This window comes from Molossus molossus, unplaced genomic scaffold (assembly GCF_014108415.1).
Source record: "Molossus molossus isolate mMolMol1 unplaced genomic scaffold, mMolMol1.p scaffold_m16_p_19, whole genome shotgun sequence".
Classification (NCBI taxonomy): domain Eukaryota; kingdom Metazoa; phylum Chordata; class Mammalia; order Chiroptera; family Molossidae; genus Molossus; species Molossus molossus.
Window position 1 is genome coordinate 4,785,277 of NW_023425354.1, and position 22,164 is coordinate 4,807,440.

General features: G+C 46.1%; 2 protein-coding genes across 5 annotated transcripts in view; one reads left to right on the forward strand and one right to left on the reverse strand.

Annotated features, from left to right (window-relative positions):
- LOC118633810 (SAP30 binding protein) overlaps positions 1-13,364 on the reverse strand; it is a 34,017-nt gene extending 20,653 nt beyond the window's left edge. Inside the window, exons 1-3 of the mRNA XM_036267844.1 lie at positions 13,001-13,364; positions 11,831-11,940; positions 9,572-9,619 (exon numbers count right to left, since the gene is read on the reverse strand). Of these exons, the coding sequence (XP_036123737.1) occupies positions 9,572-9,619; positions 11,831-11,940; positions 13,001-13,106 (264 nt within the window). The 5' untranslated portion in view covers positions 13,107-13,364. The remainder of the gene's footprint in view (positions 1-9,571; positions 9,620-11,830; positions 11,941-13,000) is intronic.
- Positions 13,337-22,164, forward strand: part of RECQL5 (RecQ like helicase 5) — a 32,161-nt gene continuing 23,333 nt past the window's right edge. For 2 of the 4 annotated variants that reach the window (XM_036267841.1, XM_036267843.1), the window contains exons 1-6: positions 13,344-14,088; positions 14,884-15,005; positions 16,184-16,702; positions 17,169-17,271; positions 17,808-17,919; positions 19,302-19,464. In XM_036267841.1, coding sequence (XP_036123734.1) covers positions 13,959-14,088; positions 14,884-15,005; positions 16,184-16,702; positions 17,169-17,271; positions 17,808-17,919; positions 19,302-19,464 — 1,149 coding nt within the window. In that variant the 5' untranslated portion in view covers positions 13,344-13,958. Of the gene's footprint in view, positions 14,089-14,883; positions 15,006-16,183; positions 16,703-17,168; positions 17,272-17,807; positions 17,920-19,301; positions 19,465-22,164 lie in introns of all 4 variants that reach the window. The other 2 variants (XM_036267842.1, XR_004960271.1) reach the window with 2 other exon arrangements.

A 22,164-nucleotide genomic window follows, 5' to 3' on the forward strand; every position in this document is an offset into this window, starting at 1 on the left:
TTCAAGCTTTAGACAGCCAACCCACTGATACTTTTCAAGTAATAACTCCATTTATGAGAGGGGGCTGCCCACCTAATAACTTAGGAATCAAATGATATTCTGTATTGTTCCTTTTTAAATCATCATGATCTCATCTGAGTGGCAATCATAAAAATTATCAATAAATTAATGACATCTATAAAAAAGCAAAAATAAAAATATTCCAAAACAAAACAAAAAAATGAAAAACACAGAAAGAAGAGGGAAGGGCAGGATCCCTAGGGACAGACAGCTTGCTTTCTGCATCATATAATTTCAAAGAGATAAATCCCAACTGGGGAAGGAGGGGCCCAGCCACACCTCGGTTAGTAATCTGTGGCATCTGGGCTGAAGGGAAGGACTTGTGTTGGGGCTTGTAGGGCCGAAGGGTGAGGGGGCAGGCAGATCATTCTTGGCTACAGGACAGTGCAGGAGCGGGTGGGGCTTCTGGGAATCTGAGCTCCAGCTGACTTAGAGCAAGTGCAGTCAAGAAGGCCCTGCTGGCTGCAGGGGATCCAAGTGGGGAGTCAGAGGGAGCATAATGGTTGTTTGTCCCCTTTGCATGTGATCACAACTTCTGGCAATTACAAGGTTTCTACCAGCAGTGCTCAGCTTAAGATGTAGCCAGGCCTTTGGAAGATGGCATGACAAATGACCTAGCTTGGATTTCTTTCAGCCTGAACAACAACAGAACTAATTCCACAGCCGGTCCCATCTCTGTCCGTCTGCTGCTCAGATCAGGTCACCAGCCAGCCAGACTGGTAGACCCCCAGCCTGGGGTGGATGGGTTCTCTCCAGCAAGGAAATGTCATGTCTCCCACTTCTGCAAAGGCAACCCTAGCCTTGTAAGAGGTGAGTCTAAAGAAGGCTATTTGGGCATTCATTTTGGTGAGAGAAAGGAAATGTCCTATGTTATGCCGGCTTGGGCATTCTCAACAGTTCAAAGGCCGTATGACAACTTCCAGCAAGAAATTAAGAGTGAATGACTCCCAAACCAGCCAAGGTCAAGGGCCATTTCCCTTTCCGGTCCTAGGTGAGTCACACTACAAATTTTTTTTTTAATCCTCACCCAAGGACATTTTTTCCATTTTTTTATTCAGCTAGAGCGAGGAAGAAAGAGAGAAACATTGATGTGAAAGGGATACATCAAGTGGCTGCCACCCTCATGACCCAACCAGAGCAGGGGACAAACTGCAACGGAGGTATGTGTCCTTAGTGGGAACTGAACCTGGGCCTCTCTGGACCGCAGGCCGACACTCTAACCACTGAGCCAAACTGGCCAGGGCTACACTACAATTTTTTAATAACCAGCACTTAAACTCCACAAGGCACACATTCTTATTTCCATTTTCCAGATGAGCAACAAACTGAGGCAAAGTGCAACGAAGCAGCTTCTTGCGCAGTAAGTGACCATGTCAAAATTCAAACCCAAGTCTGACTCCTGTGCCCCAGGATACCACTCTCCAACTTCTCACCTCCTCCCTCTGGACCAGGAGGCTGCGCACAGTAACGGTTTCTAGGAAGTCCTTGGTTCAATCATTGGGGCCAACATTAAACATTAAAGACCAAGCAGGAAAAAGGTGTCTTCAGGAATGACTCATAGCAGGTCACAGAGCAAAGCAGGTGTTCAACATTAGACTTAAGGGGAAGACAGCAACATTTATTACCTTTAAAAAAAAGAAAAAAAAAAATTTTTTTAAATCCTCACCCACGGGTATTTTTCCATTTTTGTTCAGACAGAGTGGGAGGGAGGGAGAGGGAGAAAGAGAGAAACATCGATGTGAGAGGGATACATTGACTGGTTGCCTCTCGCACAACCCCAACCAGGGCCAGGGACGAATCATAACTGAGGTATGTGCCCTTGACTGGAATTGAACTGCTACTCATTGGTCTGAGGGCCAAAGCTCTAATGGCTGAGCCAAACCAGCCAGGGCGAAAAAGATTTTTAAATAGACTGTGAGAGACAGAGGGAGGGCGAGGGAGAAACATCAACGTGAGAGCTGAACATCCATCGGCTGCCTCCTGCGTACCCCCATCGAGGATTGAGCCAATAACCCGGGGCATGTGCCCTGACTGGGAATTAAACCAGCAATCCTTCTGTGCTCGGGACAACGCCCAACCAACTAAGCCACCCTGGCCAGGGCCAAATTTATTACCTTTTAACTATGACGATTAGGTAAAACAGCTCAAGAGTCCACGGTGCCCCAGTGAGTAATGTCTGAGTTACCTAAACGGAAGGGTTGGTCCTGAAGACTTAACGGCATAAACCGTGGGTACCATCACCCTTGTCCTGAGCTTAGAGACTTCCTGGGGGCTTACAGAAAAAATGCTACCCAATCCCGACTCCTACTAAGCCCTCCTCCCTTACTGGGTTCCAATGAGAACTCAAGTTTTAAAGAATGAGTTACTTCTTCTGACCCATCTCAGCACAGCATTTTCCTGTTCCTTAGAGCATTTTAGTCAGTAACAACCATAAAAACACACCCATGGTTTGCTACTATCGAGTACGAATTCTGGATTTTATCCTAGCTAGCTGAAAACAGGAGGAGGAAAGGAAGTGATGTGGAGAAGTGTGTTGCTAACAACTGGTATCAGTATTAGAACAAAAGTTGGCAGATCGCAACCTTTTCTTTTTCGTTCCCCCTTTAGAAGTATTTAGAAAAGTAAAATAACTTTTTTCTTGGCAGTTTTATTGTGGTGTAACTCACACATCAAACAATTCCTGTTTAGTGTTTCATTTGTGTTACACTGTTACAGTTATCCAGGCTAGCAACACTGAAGAGGTTTATAATAAAAATGGAAACAAAACTGGACACAAATACAGATAATACCAGAGAATGTGAGAACCATGTGGCTACACTATTAGGGTTGTGGAATCAAGTGATTTTTTTCTCTTGCAAAATATTCAATCTTGCTATAATAATCAGTTGACAATAAAATATGCATGATATAAAAACAAGTCAGGGCCCTGGCTGGTGTGGCTCAGCTGGTTGGAGGGTTGTTCTATACACCAAAAGGTGGTAGGCTCAGTTCACGGTCAGGGCACATACCCAGGTTGCGGGTTCGACCCCTGATCCGGGCATGTACAAGAGGCAACTGATCGATGTTTCTCTCTCTCCTTCTCCCTCCTTCTCAAAACAATAAAAACAGATCCTCGGGTGAGGATTAAAAACAAATGAGGGCTCTGGCCGGTTTGGCTCAGCGGTTAGAGCATTGGCCAGAAGACCAGAGTCCTGGGTTCGGTTCCTGCTAGGGGCACGTACCTCGGTTGTGGTTCGCCCCGGCCCTGGTGGGTGTCATGCAGTTGGCAACCAGTCAATGTGTTTCTCTCACATCCTCTCTCTCTCTTCCTCCCTCTCTCCTTCCTCCTCTATCTGAAAATAAATATAAAAATGTCCTCGGGTGAGGGTAAAAACAAAAAACTAACTAGGATATGAAGGTGCTCTTGCTGTGACATCTGTTACCCCATTGATCACTGGGGTTGATTTGGCTGATCTGGCTGGCTAGGTGGGTCTCCCCTTTCTCCCTCACCATTCCATGTGTGTCCCTCCCCGAAGCTTCACCCTTGGCTGAAGAGGACGACCTTCCCGGATAAAAGAGAGGACCGTTCTTCAGGCAAGGATATTTAAAAAACAAAACAAAACAAACCCTGATAGGATAACCACCAGAAAAACAGTGCCATACAATCCTTTCCATGTCGCAGACCTCTAAGGAAAAGTCAAAGTTTCAGCTCTGACAGACCACCTTTGCTGTCGCATTCTGCACAGTAACTCAGAAAAACATTCCACGAGTGAGGGTGCCCCAGCAGCTCCCCGAGCAGAGGCACAGGAGCCATCTTCAAAGGCTGGAAAGGGACTCACGGCTCCTGTGCCGCACCACGCCATGTGCCCTTCGAAGCGTCCTTCCGGATGAACAGGACCCTAAGCCAGCTGGTTATGAAAAGCCTCGGCATCTCCCTCCTGCTTTCAGAGCCCTGGGGGTTAGCAGGCAGCCCGAAGCGCAGGCTGTCAGTGACCCTGCAGAAGCTGGCACCTGTCTGGAGCCTCTTCCCTCACACGGTCAATACAGACTTAAGATGCACCCTGAAGCGTTGCAATTGCTGGCTGGCTCCTGAGAGTTCTTCCGCAAATCGGTGGTCAACAGCAAATTCCTGGGATACAAGCTCCTTGGGCCATTTCCAGGTTCCCTCCTGATCTTTAATTCTGATACTTTAAAAGATCAATAATAATACTGGGTTGGGGGGAAGGGGCTGAGAGGACAGGAAGTGAGGGAATTATTGAGTCAGTTCTGCCCAATACAAATCCTTCATCTAGACTCCAAGTCAGTTAATAACATGGCGAGCGAAGCACTGGACCTGAACGCCTTGACCTGAAGGGGAATTCAGGTGTGCACGTATGCCACTGAAGGCAGAGACCCGTGCACTCGGCTGGCCAGGCCTCCAGGCAGGGTCAGTGAGGACTCCACCATGCTCCACCACGCCGGAACTCTAAAGCAAACTACCAACACAGTTCCCAAACTGCCATCAAGGCCCAGGAGGCCGTGACAAACTCACAAAGGTGCAGTGACATGGGGCAACTTCGGACCCACAGACAAGGGCATCTGGTCAAGTTCACTTGGCTGAAAAGGTTAAGCAATGTTAACTGCATTTTAGATAGTTCCCTAAATCTGATAAAAATGACATGTGGCCCCAGAGAGTCTCAGACCCAGAGCTGATGCTGGAGATAAGACTGCCAGAGCATGTTCACAAACACCTTCCCGCCCTGCTGTCACGATCACTGTGGACTTGTCCACAGCTGCAGGGAGGCCACGCCAGCGCTCAGCCCAGGCCTCTGACTCCAGGGACTGGCTCCAAGCGCTGAACTCCACATTTCTGCAGGGCTTTTGGGCCTGAAGAATTTTTTAAATGTTTTCTTTTAACTGGGGTTATACACGCCTTTTAAAAAATGCTGGAACATTTTTTTTTCCTCTCCACATGCCACCTCCTTGACCCAGAGACACTGCTTTGTTTCGACAGATGTTTGCTCCTTGGGCCAGGATTCTTTCCCTGGGTCACAGGCTGGACACAGCGCCTCAGGGAGGCCGGCAACCCTGTCTCACGCAGCGAAGCTGGCCTCCCAGGTAGCTGGCGACAGGCCGCTCCAGCTTTCTCCAGCCAGGTCATCAGTGCCCGTGTTTGTTTTCAAAGGAAGGGTGTGTCAGGGACAGTAAGTGAGTGGAAATACCTTCATCCACATGACCTGTGTGCGTGGGGGAAAAAGAAACAAGGGAAAATGTCCCAGGGCAACCGAGGTCAAAGACGGAAGAGGAGAGGGGTGAAAAGTGGAAGCTCCCATGCTGAGGGCAAACAGACGGAGGAGACAATTAAGCCATCAGGCACCCTGTCCCTGAAGTGAGGAGCTGGACCCAAGGCAGCCTTGTCTTGTCTGACTTTTACTGGGACAGCAGTGCCACCTTCTGTTGGGTAATCAGAATATCTGAGTCGGGCTGCTCACTGAAGAGGTCAGACCAGATCACTGAAGTGAGAGAGAGATGTGATGCACTGTATCCCGGGGACCGCTTGGCCACCTCCTCCAGCCTCCTTTTCCCTAGTTCAGGGTGAACTCAGCAAACCCAGAGCCACCCTGGCATCCCTGACACCGCAGGCTGATGGATCAGGGCCAAAGGCTCCCTAGAGGTGGTCTGGAGTTATCATTTCTTACTCAAGTCCCCAAATATGGGACTTGGCACTCACTGGTGAGCCCAAACATCAGAGTGTAAGCATGAGGGCAATTCCCAGTCTTTGTACTCGACCCTTGATGACTCTCTAAAGCCAACAGCTAATGAAGCTAGAGAAAACTCAACTCTGCGCATCCACAATGCCCAAGTCTTTCTCCAGCAAACCCCTTTGGGTTTCGTCCAACCCCAACCCACAGATTTCTTTTAGAATGTGTTCGACAATTTTTTTTTTTAACCCCCACTTGACAGTATTTTTCCATTTATGTTCAGAGAAGAGTGGGAGGGGGAAAGAGAGAGAGAGAGAAATCGATGTGAGACACACTGACTGGTTGCCTCCCACACGACCCTGACCAGGGCCGGAGACTGAACTGCAACTGAGGTATGTGTCCTAGACCGGAACTGAACCCGTGACTCTTCGGTACTTGGGCTAATGCGCTAACGACTGAGCTAAACCAGTCAGGGTGACAAATGGTTTCTTAAACCTTGTCTGAAAGAGGTCCAGGAACAGAGAGGGAGCCACTACCTCCCGAAGCAGCTCGACCCACTTTTGGCCAGAGATAACAGAACATCACCGTTCGATGAACGCGAACGTCTGCCGTGTGCTCTGTGCGCTGCTTCGCGGCTGCCTCGCTCCCCTCACCAGACCTTCAAACGGCAGACAGCCCCCAGCTCTCCAGCTCCGAAACTTCTCCTCTCATGACATGGCTTTAGGTCCCCTCGCCTTTAAGATGTCTCCCCTCTGAGTGCCCTCCAGTTTAAAGGAGGAATTCAATACTCCCAAACCGGCTCATGTGTGACCAGCCCAGGAAGGGAGCAGAAGACTGGTCATTGTGCCTAACACTAGCGAACACACAATGCCAAACACCATTAAGCCAGGCATTTATTCACATTTGACTTAGTTAAGTCTCATAAGACAAATGAGGCAGATTTTCTCATGATGCCTGTTTTCCAGATGAGAAACATGAGGTGGGGACTTCCCCAAGGACAGCTGTAATTCAAACCGAGGCCTCGAACTCCAGGGCTTTAACTTCTCCCCACCACCTGGGCTGTCGCCTCTTCCTCTGGATGCTCTACTGCCCCACACAGCTCAAGGCCCCGAGGCCAACAGCAACAGCTTCCCGGACACAAACAGAGCAATGAATGCAGTCACCACAGTTATCTGATATCACCCACCCAAGATTTTTGTTTTTGAAGACAACAAGTGATTCTCAAAGTTGATCTGTGGACCCCTGGGGGTCTGCATGATCAAAACTATTTTCATAGTCCTGAGACATTGTGTACCTGTTTCACTGTGTTGACATTTACAGGGGGCAATGGTGGGTCAACTTCTTGGCCCTTTATTTTTTAATTTTTATTTTTAATCCTCACCCGAGGATATTTTTACATTTATCTTCAGACAGAGTGGAAGGGGGAGAGGGAGAGAGAGAGAGAAAGAGAAACATCGACGTGAGAGAGGCACAATGATTGGTTGCCACCCACACCACCCCAACAGGGACTGTGGACAAACTGCAACCAAGGTATGTGCCCTTGGCCGGAATCAAACCTGGGACTCTTTGGTCCGTAGGCCAATGCTCTGACTGCTGAGCCAAACCAGATAGGGCAGTTGTTGGCCCTTTAGAATAAATCAAGGCAGCAACACCAAAGTCTAGCAGGAGTCATAAGCTCAATTAAAAGTCAATTTCACTTTCGAATGTCCTTGATCCTTGAGTACAACATTTTTTTAGCATCTGTATGATGACATGAGAGGTCTGCATAAACTTGGTCACCTCAAGGAAAAGCACTATGTGACTACTTGAGTTCCAAACTGAACTAGCTGCTTTCTTCATGGAACACCATTTGTACTTGAAAGAATAACTGACAGACTACGCTTGTTTTGATTTGGGAGTTTGGCAGACACTTTCTCAAAAACAAAGCCTGCCATGTCACTTCGAGGAAAACTGAGAGTATTTATTGGCAATGATAACATTCCAGCTCTCCAGCAAAAATCAGAATTGGGGAAAATGTGTACCCCCCACTGTGAGTAAGACAGCTTCCCAATACTTAATGGCTTGCCTGATGAAATCAGTAACGTCACCAACAAATATGATTTCCCTCCGTCATTATAGAACAAAACGTGTAAATATTCAGGAGATCTGCATAAGTCAGTGAACCAACGTTTTCCAAATCACTAATGCTCAATGATGTAGATCATGTCTGGGTAAAAGGGCCATTCAAGGTGCAAGAGAGACTGTGGACTTGAATGCAGCAGAGCACAAAGGTTCATTGCTAAGGCTTCACATTCCACACTGCAACTAACCTTTAGAAAACTACCACCTGTTGAGTTTTGATAAAGTATCAATGAAGAATATCCATAAGTACCCAAATAGCTATTAAAATACTTTTCTTTCAAATGACCTGTCTGTGTGCAGACAAAGTTTCTACAAATACTTCAACCAAAAAACATATTGCAATAGACTGAATGCAACAGTTATGAGAACCTAGCTTTCTACTAAGCCAGACATTAGACATTAAGGAAACTTGTAAAATGGTAAAACAATGCCTCTCTTTGTACTAACTTTTCTTTTATTATGAAAACAGTTATTTTTCATAAAAATGTTATTTATGTTAATATGCAATAGGTTTGTTATTTAAAAATAAATATTTAACATTTTTCTCAGTTTCAACTTCTGAGAAAATAAATGTAAACGGATAAAGCCAAAATGAAGAAAAGCTCTTTGGGATCCTAATTTTTAATTGTGTAAAGGAACCAAAATGCTCTGAGAGCTGCTATAGTAAAAAACGAAAAGCAGATCTGAAAAAGCCAAAGCAGGAAGGAGTGCCATCTAGTGAAAAAGACACGTACGACATCAATCCATTTGCTAACAAATGACGTTACAAACCTCACATACTTAAGGCAGAAATACTCAAAATTAAAGGTTTAGAATACACAAATACTGTAAATATCAACTGAAATAAAACTTCAATGTGCCAGGAGAGTTCCAGAACAGAAGGATTTGATGGAGGCCACCATCTGGAAGACAGTGCGATGCCAGCTCCGGCTCCCCAACAGGAACAGAAATTGTTCCCTGAAAACTTTTCATTCCATAGACTTGAGCTTCAAACTTTCCATTTCTGCCCTGCTGTTTGTCCCTAAAGAATGCTTCTCCGACAGGCACACTTGTACTAATGCCCAGCGCACAGGATGGCAAGCCTCCCCACCACAAGGGGCAGTTCTTAACCTTTATCACAATAGGGTCAAGGAGTATGACAGGAAACACTGCTAATTACTCTCAGCTGCTACTGGGATGGACCGCTAAGAAGAAATGGCTATGTTGTTTCCCGTTCTGTATGGTCTACCCAAGAGTGGAAGGACACAAACCTGGGAAACAATGATTAGGTTCAGCATCCCCAACAGAAAGGACAGGCCTCATTATGTCTCACCCTCTCCGGCCCTTCTTCACTTCTAGACAACCAAAGAGAACCCAGAGTACACAAGGCAGCCCTTAACGCTTCCTGACTCTGGAGACATTCCCACATCTAACCCACCTACAGGAGCAGTGATACCACAAAGCCCACCTGGATGCAGCGCACATGTAGGCTGCTGCCCGTAGCCAGGTCTTTAGCCTCTCTAGTCTGGAGATCTGGCACTAACTGCAAGGCTGGGGTCCAGGCTACTTCAGGACTTACTCATTCCAGAGGGTCTCCAGGTTTCTTCAATAAACTGATTTCATCCCAGAATATTTGCACACGGCTGCACAGTGTGTCATTGGGACAGACCATGACCAGATACGTGAACTGAGCCATACTGTTACAATGCCTTGTTCGCATCCAGCCACCCACCACAGCCAACACCAAATACCTTTGGGTCATCAGCCTCAGGTTTTTCAGTCTCTGAATCGTCATCTTCCTACAAGACAAAGAATTTAGAGGATTAAGCTTAAAGGAGTGGGCCTGAGGGTTCTTACATGCATAACTAAGGGTTGGAGCAAATTTACCCAGCCTGGGTCATCCCACCAAGAGCCCCTCCCCTACCATGACCCAGAACTGGAGAAAGAAAAGGGGGAAAGAACATCAGTGGCTCCAAGTTCACTCCAGCAGTACCATCATCTACAAATGAAAATGCCTGAGATTAAAAATCGCACACTGGAAAGTTGAGAACAGGGCACAAAATGCTTCAGAAGAGTAAGGCCAGGCCCCAGGATAAAACAGATATACTGTTTCCAATGAAATATCAAGTACTTAAAAACAGAAACACAAACTTTATTTCTTTCTTTGTTTTGCATATACGCAAACAATCCAACTCAGCCTACTATGATGACATCGTTCACTGCCAGAGTGCCGTGACCCACACACAACTGTACCCCAGTACTTCCACCCAGTAGCACTTGTTTGCACCAACATAAACAGCAGGAAGGTAGGTATCAAATGACCAGAACAAGTGACCTGGGAAAGGCACGATTAAAGGGCAACACCCAGCCTTTCCTCCATCCAAGTTCCCCAGAACTGCCATTTGCCATTTTGTCCAGCCTTTTCCCTATCCAATGGCCTGCTCGACAGCACCACGTGGGCGAGGCGTTCTCCAAAGCACGCACTGGACTCACTCGAGCCAGCCCGCCATTCCACTGAATGCTAACAAAGGCCAAAGATCAGTTCCCCTACGAAGTAGCTACGTTCACAAGTGATCCACTACCCAGAACACCCCAGTGCATGGGAACCTTTAACTTAACACCCAGGAAAAAATTAAGTTTCACTTGAAACTGTCTTTCTCAATCCAGCTACACTTTAACCCCCGCATTAAATAGCAGTCCAGATGTTAATATAAACACCACCTGAGAGGCTTGAATAGACTGTGCTGATGGGTTTGAGATTTAACTGTCCTGTAAGGTGCTTTAAATGACCCAAAGGTTTTAAATGCAATCTCCATAATCTCTTTAAAATGAACCCAATCAGGCCAAATATCAGAGATGTACCTCAGCCAAATACAATCACATTTTAGAAGGTCTACATTGGGATTTGACAAGAGGATTTTACTAAAATATGAAGTAAAGCTTAAATATGATGGAAATCCTAAGAAAGGCAAATATGGAATAACACTTTAAACACTCTGCAGGTTTATTGAAGAAAATAATTATGGACGTTAAGACAGAATGTATGCACTTAAGAAAAGTCAGGATAAGAACACAACTTGCAAAGATTTTCTAACCAATTTCAGTCAATTCTGAATTATTAGCGTTAATAGTGGGGCAAAGGGCATGAAAATATCTTCCAAAAGAGCATAAAATACAAAGTACAGTTTTCTTTAATCTGGAAAGCACTTTAACAGTAACATTTAAATATCAACATGTAACAAAGTTTCCAAACAAATAATAAAAGTACATCAAATGTTTCAATTTAAGCTGTTGCTAAATATCCACATTCAACTTTGTATGTCTTTGTGCTAAGCACCAGCCGAATCCTCATTTTTTCCCAAACTTTTAAATTCTGGCTCATGATGTTTAGGTGATAATGTAGCTAAAGTCTTTCTGGATGAGACACAAGTTCTCTTTTGTTAGGCAACACATACTAAACTTCAGGCAAGATTTGTGATCAAGAACCTAGGGCACTGTGATAAAAAGTGCCAAATAAAATGTCAAGAAAGAAGAAGAGTTAAATCATACACGCACAATAATAATTTCCCTTCCTAATCTTTTAAATAAACTGAAAGATTTGAATGAGACCCAACCAAGATTAAAAATAATACAGAGCTGATTGCTGGTATAAATGATACACCAATTAGAATGAATACATTGTTGCAAATGGAGTAAATGATCTAAACAGGAAAAAAACAACTATAACAACAACATAAAACACCCACTAATATCTGGGGTAAATAAAATAATTCATTATCTTTGCCCCCAAATTTTAATTCAAAGGTTAACACAAAATGGTCCAGGTGAAAACAAATCTGATTTTCAAATAGAACTGCCAATATCCAACCCAGTTTTCTTGCCACCAAACAAAGGGTGGGGAAGGGGGGTGAAATTAGGTATGAAATGAAATGCTGCTGGAACAGTTCAGAAAGTTTCTAACAAATAAATTGTTGCTATGAGCAGCTCTGGATATGGGAACAGTTACTTACCGAGTGTTTGCTGTTCTCCTCCTCCTCTTCTTCATAACCATCTTCATCACCCCCAAGGCGAGAAAAATCATCCTCTCCATAGGCGTCAGATACCAATCCGCCTTTCTCCTCTTAAACAAAGGGGAAAAAATAATAAAAATGAATAAATGGGGGGAAAAATGGAAGAAAACCTTTTGGTGATTTGAGTGGCTAGAAGTGTATTTTAAGGTAAAAAGGGAACCTAAATCTCATGTTAAATAACCTTAGACCCCAGATTCTGTTGTTTGAGCACCTCTCTTGGTATCTACTTTGTATCAGAGGCACCAGTGAACTCATCTTCTCATACAAGTACTCTGTCATCTTCATTTTTGTGTGTCCTCCCCTATGAACAGGACCTTGAACAGGGGGTACTCCAAGAGGTTCCCAATCACACCTACTTGAAAAACAACAAAACCCCCAAGACAATACAAATTACTGGGTAACAACAGAGAACCTCCTGACTGGCAAAGACCACAAACATAGTAGCTAACCTAGTCCAAGCCCCCTCACTTTCCAGATGAGGAAATCAAGGCCCAGATATGTTGGGTAACTTACTGCCTGTCTATGCGCCCAAATAAACCTGTTCCTACTTCCTAACATTGTGATTCTCAACCTGAGTAAGGCAACAAAATCACTGAGGAGATGTAACAACTCACAAAATAATGGAATCACTGGGGAGCCTTGGAAAGCCCACTAGATCCTACCCCAGATCTACAGAATTAGACTCAGAGGAGAGACCAGATGCATTTTTTAGAAAAGCTTCAAGATGTGTCTAAAACACAGGACTAGTTAAGTTATAAATGTAAGAAGATAAACCTTTGTCACTCTCCACCATCACTCTCTTCCATCAAACATGCTCGAAGAGAACAGGTAGTGTGTCAGCAGCCTTGGGGCCTCCCCATCCTTTATCTCTCAGCCCAGCAAGATGCCCGGCACGGAGATTTTCAGTAAATTTCAGCAGAATAATTAACCAATGGAAGAAGACAATCCATTTTTAATACAGAGCGTCCGTCCAGGACACGGAACGCGCTTCGGGGTTCCGGGGCCCGAAACTTGGGGGGCAATAATCACCTCTTTCCCTCCCGCCCTGCATTTAGAGCACTCCGAGCAAACACCTGCTTCTCCCCTCCCACCTCCCTACTCGGGCCTCACCAGCCGCGCTGCCTGCCGTCTCCACTCCAGCCTCTCCGTCAGATTCGGGCTCTGAATCTTCCGCGTAAACTGCCAGGGAAGACAGGACATTCTTCTTCCCCGCCATCTTATTCCCACAGCCGCCGGGTGGCTCACTCCGATGACTCCAGAAGGCCGACTTCCGTGCGGAGAGGCGACTCCTTCCGGATCCCAGGAGGCCCCGCGCCCGTTCCAGACCGGGAACCAATCCACGCGGCTGTTTCTGCGCCTGGGCCCGCCCCTCGCACAGCGCTAGCGTAACGTCATTACTGCGCGACGGATACGAGGTTGCTTGGTTTTACTTGACAGTGTAAAGTCCAGCTGTTGGGCTTCTCAGAGTTGGCGGTGGTGATGGGGATCTTCGAGTAGTTCCCGAGCCAGCACCGCCGCGCCCCCAGCAAGAGCCCTTCGCTCCCGGGCGGCCCACGGCCAGCTCTGATATCTTGGGGTGAAGAGAGGTAGAATTCGACTGAGGAAGGAAGAAAAGAGCGGATTGGGGGCTCGGAAGGAAGGGGGAAGAGGTCTCCTCAGGGAGTTGGGAAGAAGGGATCAGGGTCCTGGGGGGAAGAATGGTCATCATGGCTATGCTTATAGAAGGAGCAGAAGGTGACTCTTAGACAAACAATTCCACCTTCTCCAAACTATTCGGAAGACATTTGTGCTTCTTCTCGTGATCTGATTTCTAGCTCTGTACTATATATATACTGTGGCCTGGGATAGTTCAGTGTTTTCATTTCCACCGACGTGAAAGTGGAGATGTTAATTATCCGGGAGTATATTGCTGTGTTACTTGAAAATAATATATCGCTTGAGTGTAATCAAGCACATTTCTACTCAGAGAGAAAAATAAGCAGTATTTTAAAAGCGGAACAGAGCGTTCTTGCCACAACCATATGATCAGCACCTTTGCCTTAACCTTTGGCCACTGTCTGTCGCTAAGATGAGCACCCACCATTCCTCTCCTTTTGATGACCCTGAACGTCGAGTCCGGAGCACGTTGAAGAAGGTCTTTGGGTTTGACTCTTTTAAGACACCTTTACAACAGAGTGCGATCATGGCTTTGGTGAAAGGTAACATTGCCAAACTACCTGTTTACATTTATGCTGGCCATACCATAGCACTGCCGTAGAACACCCCCCTTCTGACCCTTCCTACCTCCCTACCCTTAGTCCATAATTGATTTTGGAAATCTTGTAGGCTTGTCACTCAACACTTGCAGTTATATTGGCAGAACCACTCAGCTGTTCTGTTTCTTACATTTTATAGCCGGAGCTAGATTGTCTTTGAAAACAGTTCATCAATTCCCATTAGTTTGTGTGGGACTGGCAGGAATGGCCTAATACAGCCACTGACCTAGGTGATCCCTTTTGTTAAAGACTGGGTGGCCTGGATCTCAAATATAGGGAAGGAAGGATTAATAGTATTATAAACCTGAGATTTGTTGACAAATGGAGGTTATCAAGAGGGGAGCAGCATTGCAATGTTAATTATACTGTTATGTTTATTAAAAAAAAGACATCTAAATGATAGTGCTTCCATGTCTACGCAGATATGCCCACTCATCTAGAAGTAGTTATCTTTCATGGCTGAATCATCTACATGCCAGCAGACTCAGACTTGTAGTTAACCTTGTAGTTGTTATTAGCATTATCAGAAATGGTTTGTGTGCTTTTCCAAATGTCCCTGTATCCCTTTTCATAGAAAAGATGGGAAGGGAATTAAGATTATATTGAGACCCATCCCCATCATGTGCCACACACTCTGCTAGGGGCTTTTCCTACATTTTCATTTAATTTTCAACAGCCTTGATGAAGGGAAGAGATAAAAGACAGAAAGCACTGAGATTCTCTCTTGTATTTTTGCAGGTGACAAGGATGTTTTTGTGTGCATGCCCACAGGGGCAGGAAAATCCCTCTGCTATCAGCTCCCTGCTCTATTGGCCAAAGGCATCACCATCGTCATCTCTCCTCTCATTGCTTTGATTCAGGTGAGGCTTAGGGGAATGAAGATGGCAGCCCAAAAAGTTTAGGGAGAGGTTATTTATAGCTGGATATTTCACTTCTGCTTTCTTTGGTCTCTTGCCTCTTATTTTCTTTGATTTGCTTATCTTCCTCTCTGTATTGGGTTTCTGAATTGCCCATATATGGGCTTCTCCACTAGTGCATAGCACTCTGGTGGTCTCTTCCCCTCCTTTGTTACTTTTTGTCCAGACGATTATGGAACTGTGTCTGTATACATATGCACACTCTAGACGGAAGAAGATGCAGATGGATAGAGCGCTAAATTGATATGGAGGCCTGGTGTTCTCCTTTATTCTGGCAAGAGCGCAGCTATGACAGAAAAAATGAGAGACTGATTGGGATGTTGGTAACATCTGCTTCTGCACTTCTGACTACATTTAAGGCCAGCAGATGGGCTGCCAGAAGCAGAAGTGAGGAAGTGTAGCCATGTAGTTAAGAGCTATCGACCATGAAGAGAGAGACAGGAAAACAATAATAGTGTCTAGTGAGTGATCGCTAGGTCTGGACTTGGAGCGAGTGCTTTATGTGCATTCATTTCACCTTTTTTTTTTTTTTATCCTCACCCGAGGATATTTTTCTCTTTTTTGTACAGATAGAGTGGGAGGGAGAAAGAGGAAGGGAGAGAGAGAGAGAAACATCGACGTGAAGGGACACATCGAGTGGCTGACACCCGCATGACCAACCAGGGCCAGGGACAAACTGCAACCGAAGTACGTGCCCTTAGCGGGAACCGAACCCGGGTCTCTCCGACCGCAGGTCGACGCTCTAACCGCTGAGCCAAACTGGCCAGGGCTCATTTCACCTTGCAGAATTTAATTCTTAAAACAATCCTGCTAGGTAGTCACTATTTTTATAGTAGAGAGAGAGAAAGAGAGTGAGAAGATTGACAAGTTAAGGTTAAGAACCAGCCCAAAAGCATGTGGTATTAAGTGAGCCAGGATTAAATCTAGGTCTGTCTGGCTCCATAGCTTGTCCTCTCAATCACTTCCCCTTTAGTCCTTCTTGTATGCAAAGAGAAGACAATGGAGGGTGGGGGAAGGATGTTTTATGACTGGGAAATACCCCAGGGCATCACAATGACTTTCTGAGATCCCGAGAGCCAATTATACTCCTCTCTGTGCTTTTCCCCCCCTTCTGCCCTCAGGACCAAGTAGACCATTTGCTGGCCCTGAAGGTACATGTGCGTTCCCTGAACTCGAAGCTCTCGGCCCAGGAGAAGAAGGAGGTGCTCTCTGACCTGGAGCAAGAGAAGCCCCGGACCAAACTCCTGTACATCACACCAGAGATGGCAGCCTCATCCTCCTTCCAGCCCACCCTGAACTCCCTGGTGTCCCGCCACCTGCTCTCCTACCTGGTAGTGGATGAAGCTCATTGTGTGTCCCAGTGGGGACACGACTTCCGTCCTGACTACTTGCGTCTGGGTGCCCTGCGCTCCCGCCTGGCACATGCCCCGTGTGTGGCTCTAACCGCCACAGCCACCCCGCAGGTCCAAGAGGATGTGTTTGCTGCTCTGCACCTGAAGCAGCCGGTTGCTGCCTTCAAGACTCCTTGCTTCCGGGCCAACCTCTATTATGACGTTCAGTTCAAGGAATTGCTTTCTGATCCCTACAAGAACCTGAGAGACTTCTGCCTTAAGGCTCTTGGACAGAAGAGTGATAAAGGGGTAAGGGCACTTGGGGAGGCCAAAATGCCTGTGGAGCAGTGGGGTGCTGTCTATAACACAGAGATAGGTATTGGTTTTCTAAAACCTTTGCTTTTTCTAGCTTCCTTAGCTAGGACTAGCTGTAGCGGCTTAAAGCACGGCTTCCTGGCGTTGTTCCCCTTACTGGTGTTTCTTTGTCCTGGAATCCTGTGGGAGGCAAGCAGCCGGCCCGACTGTGGCCTTTGCAGACCTAGTTGAGGTTTGAGGGGAGGAGGCAGAGGAGGTAGATTGGTTGGGTTTTGAGCTGGTTTGGTGCTTCTTTGTTGGAAAATGGCAGAGTCCTGCGGGTGGCCTGCCTTAGAAGAGACTGGGAGGCTGATGAGAGACAGACAGAGTGCAGAACTTCTTTTAAAGCAGGCCTAGTATGACGGGCTGACTGTTTTCCCAGTACTTATTTTCTTCCTGTTGTTCCTGTCTTCCCATTCAGTTGTCCGGCTGCGGCATTGTCTACTGCAGGACCAGAGAGGCTTGTGAACAGCTGGCGATAGAGCTCAGCTACAGGGGGTTGAATGCCAAGGCCTACCACGCAGGTAAGGGCTGCCCAGGCCACCTGGTCCTCTTCACTCTCAGAGGCTTCTTAGTGAGTCTCTTGTTCCTGTGGATCCTGGAAAATCAGGTGGTCTGACATCTTTTCTAGATACCCACGCAGAGCTAAAGTGATTCACTTAAATCCACAAAAAGGAGTCTAGACAAGGATGAGGTCTAAAATGAGACTGTGACTCCTGATTTCTTTTTCTCGCCCTGTGCCCACCAGCAGCAGGTGATGAGTTTTCATAAGCCCAGGTGTTGTTGTAGAAAGAGCACAGGTTTTGGAGGCCAACAGACTTGGGTTTGATCCTTGGCTCTAACATTCACTGAGTGCTTTATGTCACACACTGGCTAGGGTCTTTATATTTATTATCTCAGGCTCAGAGAGGTTAAGTGCCTGGCCCACAGTCACATAGTTGTTAAGTAATGGATTCAGGGTATGTGTACAGCACCCAACATAGTGTCAAACCCAAAATAGAGCCCAAGGGAAACCCAGGGGAAATGCAAGTTCCCTTCTCCACCTTTCCCTGCTTTATAGGGCTGAAGGCTTCTGAAAGAACACTGGTGCAGAACGAGTGGATGGAGGAGAAGATCCCTGTAATTGTTGCAACCATTAGTTTTGGGATGGGAGTGGACAAAGCCAATGTCAGGTGAGCTCTGATTCTTGTCTTACCTTCCTGATCAGGGCCTGGCTTGGGGTGGGCTGCCAGGAGGACCAGGTCCCTGTGCTCCTTCTGGGGCCAGCAGGGAAGGAGGCCCCAGGGTGAGGTCCCTAGTACGTGGCCATCATGCAGCCTGCTCCCGGTGACTGCACAACATGGTTCTGTCCCGCAGGAGATAGGGCAGCACACAGATCGTTAGGCTCATTCATTAACACAGCCCTGTTGACTCACGTCTTAGCAGATGGACCCTGTGAGGGTTGGAATGGATGAGCTATCTTAACCTGCTCCCTCTGGGAATAGTCAGAGGCAAAGAGCTTGTTCCCATCATTCCTTGTTACTGCTGACTGAGAGGCTAGAGGAGACGGGGCATCCCAGCTTCCTAGGCCCCTGCTGGCAGCTAGCTGTTGGAAATTTTTTACCTCTAGCCACACCTGACCTTCCGGAGACATTTTGGGCTACATCCTGAAGCCCTTTGTTTTAATTAATACCAACAATAATGCCTTGTATGATTTATGGAGCATTTTTACATACATGGTCTTGTTAAAATGCACAGTGGCCCTGATTTGGGCAGGGTAGGAATTAGTCTGTGTACCACATTTGAGAGAATACAAACTTTGTTTATTTTTATTTTTTAAATTTTTATTGAATTTATTGGGATGATGTCGGTTAATAAGATTATATAGATTTCAGGTGTACAGTTTTATAATACATCATCTATTGTATTGTGTTCACCACCCAAAGTCAAGTCTCCTTCCGAACATGGACTTTGGAATCAGAGTTGGATGCTGGGTTGGCTGTGCCTTATTAGGGGCCAACTTTGAAGTTAGATACCCCTAGGCTCAAATCCTAGCTCTGCTGATCCCATTGTGTCACCTTGTGTAGTTTACCCTCTGAATCTCAAGTTCATTGTCTCCAAAATGGGGCTACCTCACATGATGGTGACCAGCAATTCAATGAAACCGATATACACACTGCCTTATAGTAGGTACTTAATAAATAGTCCTTTTCTCTCCAAAGAGATTATGAAGTACTTTTTCAAGGTTGTGTAGTTCATAAGTGGCCTAATCTTATTTAAGTCAAGCATTTTTTCCCACTGGACCTCTGATTGAGTTTTTTGTTGTTGTTTCTCATGTGTTGGAATTGCTCTTTACTGCTATGGCCTCTGAACTGGGCTGCTCCATGGCAGGGAGGCCTGCTGACAGACTGCAGGTATCTTGGCCATACTTCACCCTGGGATCCTCTCTCTGCCTCTGCCTGCTGGCCCACCCACCCCTGGTCACTGCCGAGAGCCCTGCTCCACCCACCCAGAATCACTCCTCCCCTCAGGTCTCTGCCACATCTTATGCTGCTTGCCCCTTTGAACCCTACAGGTTTGTCGCCCACTGGAATATTGCCAAATCTATGGCTGGGTACTACCAAGAGTCTGGCCGGGCGGGCAGGGATGGGAAGCCTTCCTGGTGCCGTCTCTATTACTCCAGGAACGACCGAGACCAAGTCAGCTTCCTGATCAGGAAGGAAGTAGCAAAACTCCAGGTAAGTCCTGGGCAGTAGTGGCCCTTTCTGTCTGAACTTACTGCTCTCCGGTTTCATGCAGATGGAGATTCTGCAAGCTAGAGGGATGCTCCTGGGGCTGGATGGGGAATTGTATGCTGATGGGTGGGCACTGCATCAAGCTAGGTTAGACTCTCTCCTTTTTTCAAGATTTTTAAATAGTTATTCTTTATTGATTTTAGAGAGAGAGAAAGGGAGAGGGGGAGAGAGAGAAACATCAATGAGAGAGAACATTGATTGGCTGCCTCCTGCATGCTCCCCACTGGGGATCAGGCCCACAACCTAGACACGTGCCGACTGGGAATTGAACCGGCGACCTCTTGGTGCATAAGCCATACCAGTTGGGCTTTTAAGATTTTTAAATTGTTTTTTTTTTTTAATTATTTTTTATCCTTACCCAAGGACATTTTTGCATTTATCTTCAGACAGAGCAGGAGGGAGAGAGGGGGGAAGAGAGAGAGAGAAACATCAATGTGAGAGAGACACATCAACTGGTTGCCACCCACACTACTCCAACTGGTGCTGGGGACAAACTGCAACCAAGGTACATGCCCTTAGCGGAACCCGGGACCCTCTAGTCTGCAGGCCGACACTCTAACCGCTGAGCCAAACCAGCCAGGGCTTAAATTGATTTTTATAGAGAAAAGGAGAGGGGAAGAGAAAGAGAAAAACTGATGTAAGAGCAGATGTCTGGATCCCAGATATCCTATTTCTGGGACCCAGTCCCATGAAATAAAAGAGCCAGTGTATAAGCTCATGTGCTCAAGGGCCTGCTTGGTAGAATTGTTCATGAGGACAGAAAATGGGAAACTAAATATCCAGCAATGAGAGGTGAAAAAATTATAAGTATGTACTCACTGCAGGGTAATAGGCATAGCTGAGGGCCCAGAAAGACTCTTGTCTTCTTTCTTTTTTATTGTATTTATTACTGCTTGACTTTATAGGTTTGCTATTCTCTTTTTGCTCTATTGAAATGTACATTCCACCCAGCTGGTGTGGCTCAATGGATTGAGCGTTGTCCCATGGACTGAGAGGTCCTGGTTCGATTCCCGGTCAGGGCACATGCCCGGGTTGCGGGCTTGATCCTCAGTGGGGGTCTTGCAGGAGGCAGCCAATCGATGTGTCTTTCTCACATCAATGTTTCTCTCTCTCTCTCCCTTCCTCTCTATCTCAAAATTCAATTAAAAAAAGAAATGTAAGTTCCATGAGAGCAGGAACGTTTTATTCCCTGTGTATCTGTAATCCCTAGATCAGTGCTCGAAACACACTTAAGTGCTTAATGTTGACTGAATGAATGAATGAACGTGGAGAGAAGGTAGGGATTGGGAATGAAGGAGCCTTGTGTGGATCAAAAACAGTTGTTTTCCATGAACTAAGGGGGGTGTGGTTAGCTTGTCTCTTTTATGTGAAATTTAGACAAGGAAAAGATTTTGGTGACTGAGTATAAGGTATTTAAAACTCACTAACACAATGAATTATAAGAACTCCTACGGGGTTCATCATTGAGACATTTGAGATCATTTGACAAAGAGAAAACCTGAAAGCTTCCAGAGAGAGGACATATGAAGGACTGGGAGCCGGAAGAGCATCAGTTTTCTTCATTGAAATACCAGAGACAACAATGAAACAAGTGCCTTCAAATTCTAAGTAAACCACTTCCAATTTAGAACTTTCTACCCAGCCAAACAGCAAAGTGTGAATGTAGGATAAAGACATTTTCAGATACAAGATTTCAAAAAACTGCCTCAGGTGGAGAAGCTCCTAAAGAATTACTCCACCGTAGAGGCAGTGAACTGAGCAGGAGGAAGATGGAGACCTGACCCAGGAGCTCATGGAAGGGTGGTCAGGGAAAGACAGCTGTGCACCAGGTCTCGAGATAGTGGTCCAGCTCGAACCAGGGGGACAGGCTCCAGGAAGGAAGTTTCCAAAGATAAAAGTGGAACCTGCCATCTCTGGCTCCTATTGAAGTGATTTTTTTAATGATGCCAGAACATTTGGGGGTGAATTAGTGATACACTGACGTTTAAGTAAGTGGAAAAAACAAGGGAGCTGTTAATTGCAGGGGAAGCAAGGTTGTAGAGGAAAGGATATGTGATCGCGGGAAATGTAATCCCGTGGCTTAGCTCTGAACAATGTTGACATAGTGACAGTGAGGGAAACGATGATTTAACAAGAAATTGTGGTATAAACATAGGAGCCTGGGGGTAGAGGAAGGATGTGTATCTGCGTGCATTTGGGAGTGACGATGATTCACCTGCCAGAAGCAGAAAGTCAGCAATGTTTCAGATATCAGTGTCTGCTATGTCTTCTTTACTTTTCTGTATTTTTAGAATTTCTCAGTTTTTTAGAAGAATGTTTGACAAATAGACGTGTAGTATAAAAAGGAACACACGCCCTGGCTGGTTTGGCTCAGCGGTTAGAGCATTGTCCTGCGGTCCAGAGAGACCCGGGTTTAGTTCCCGCTAAGGGCACTTCTTTGGTTGCAGTTTGTTCCCAGCCCCATTGGGTCAGGGCTGTGTGGGAGGCAGCCACTCGATGTGTCCCTTTCACGTCGATGTCTCTCTTCCTCTCTCTCTCTCTCTCTCTCTCTCTCTCTTTCTCTCTTTCTCTCTTCATCTCTCTCCCTCCCACTCTATCTGAACAAAAAATGGAAAAATGTCCTCGGGTGAGGATAAAAAAAAA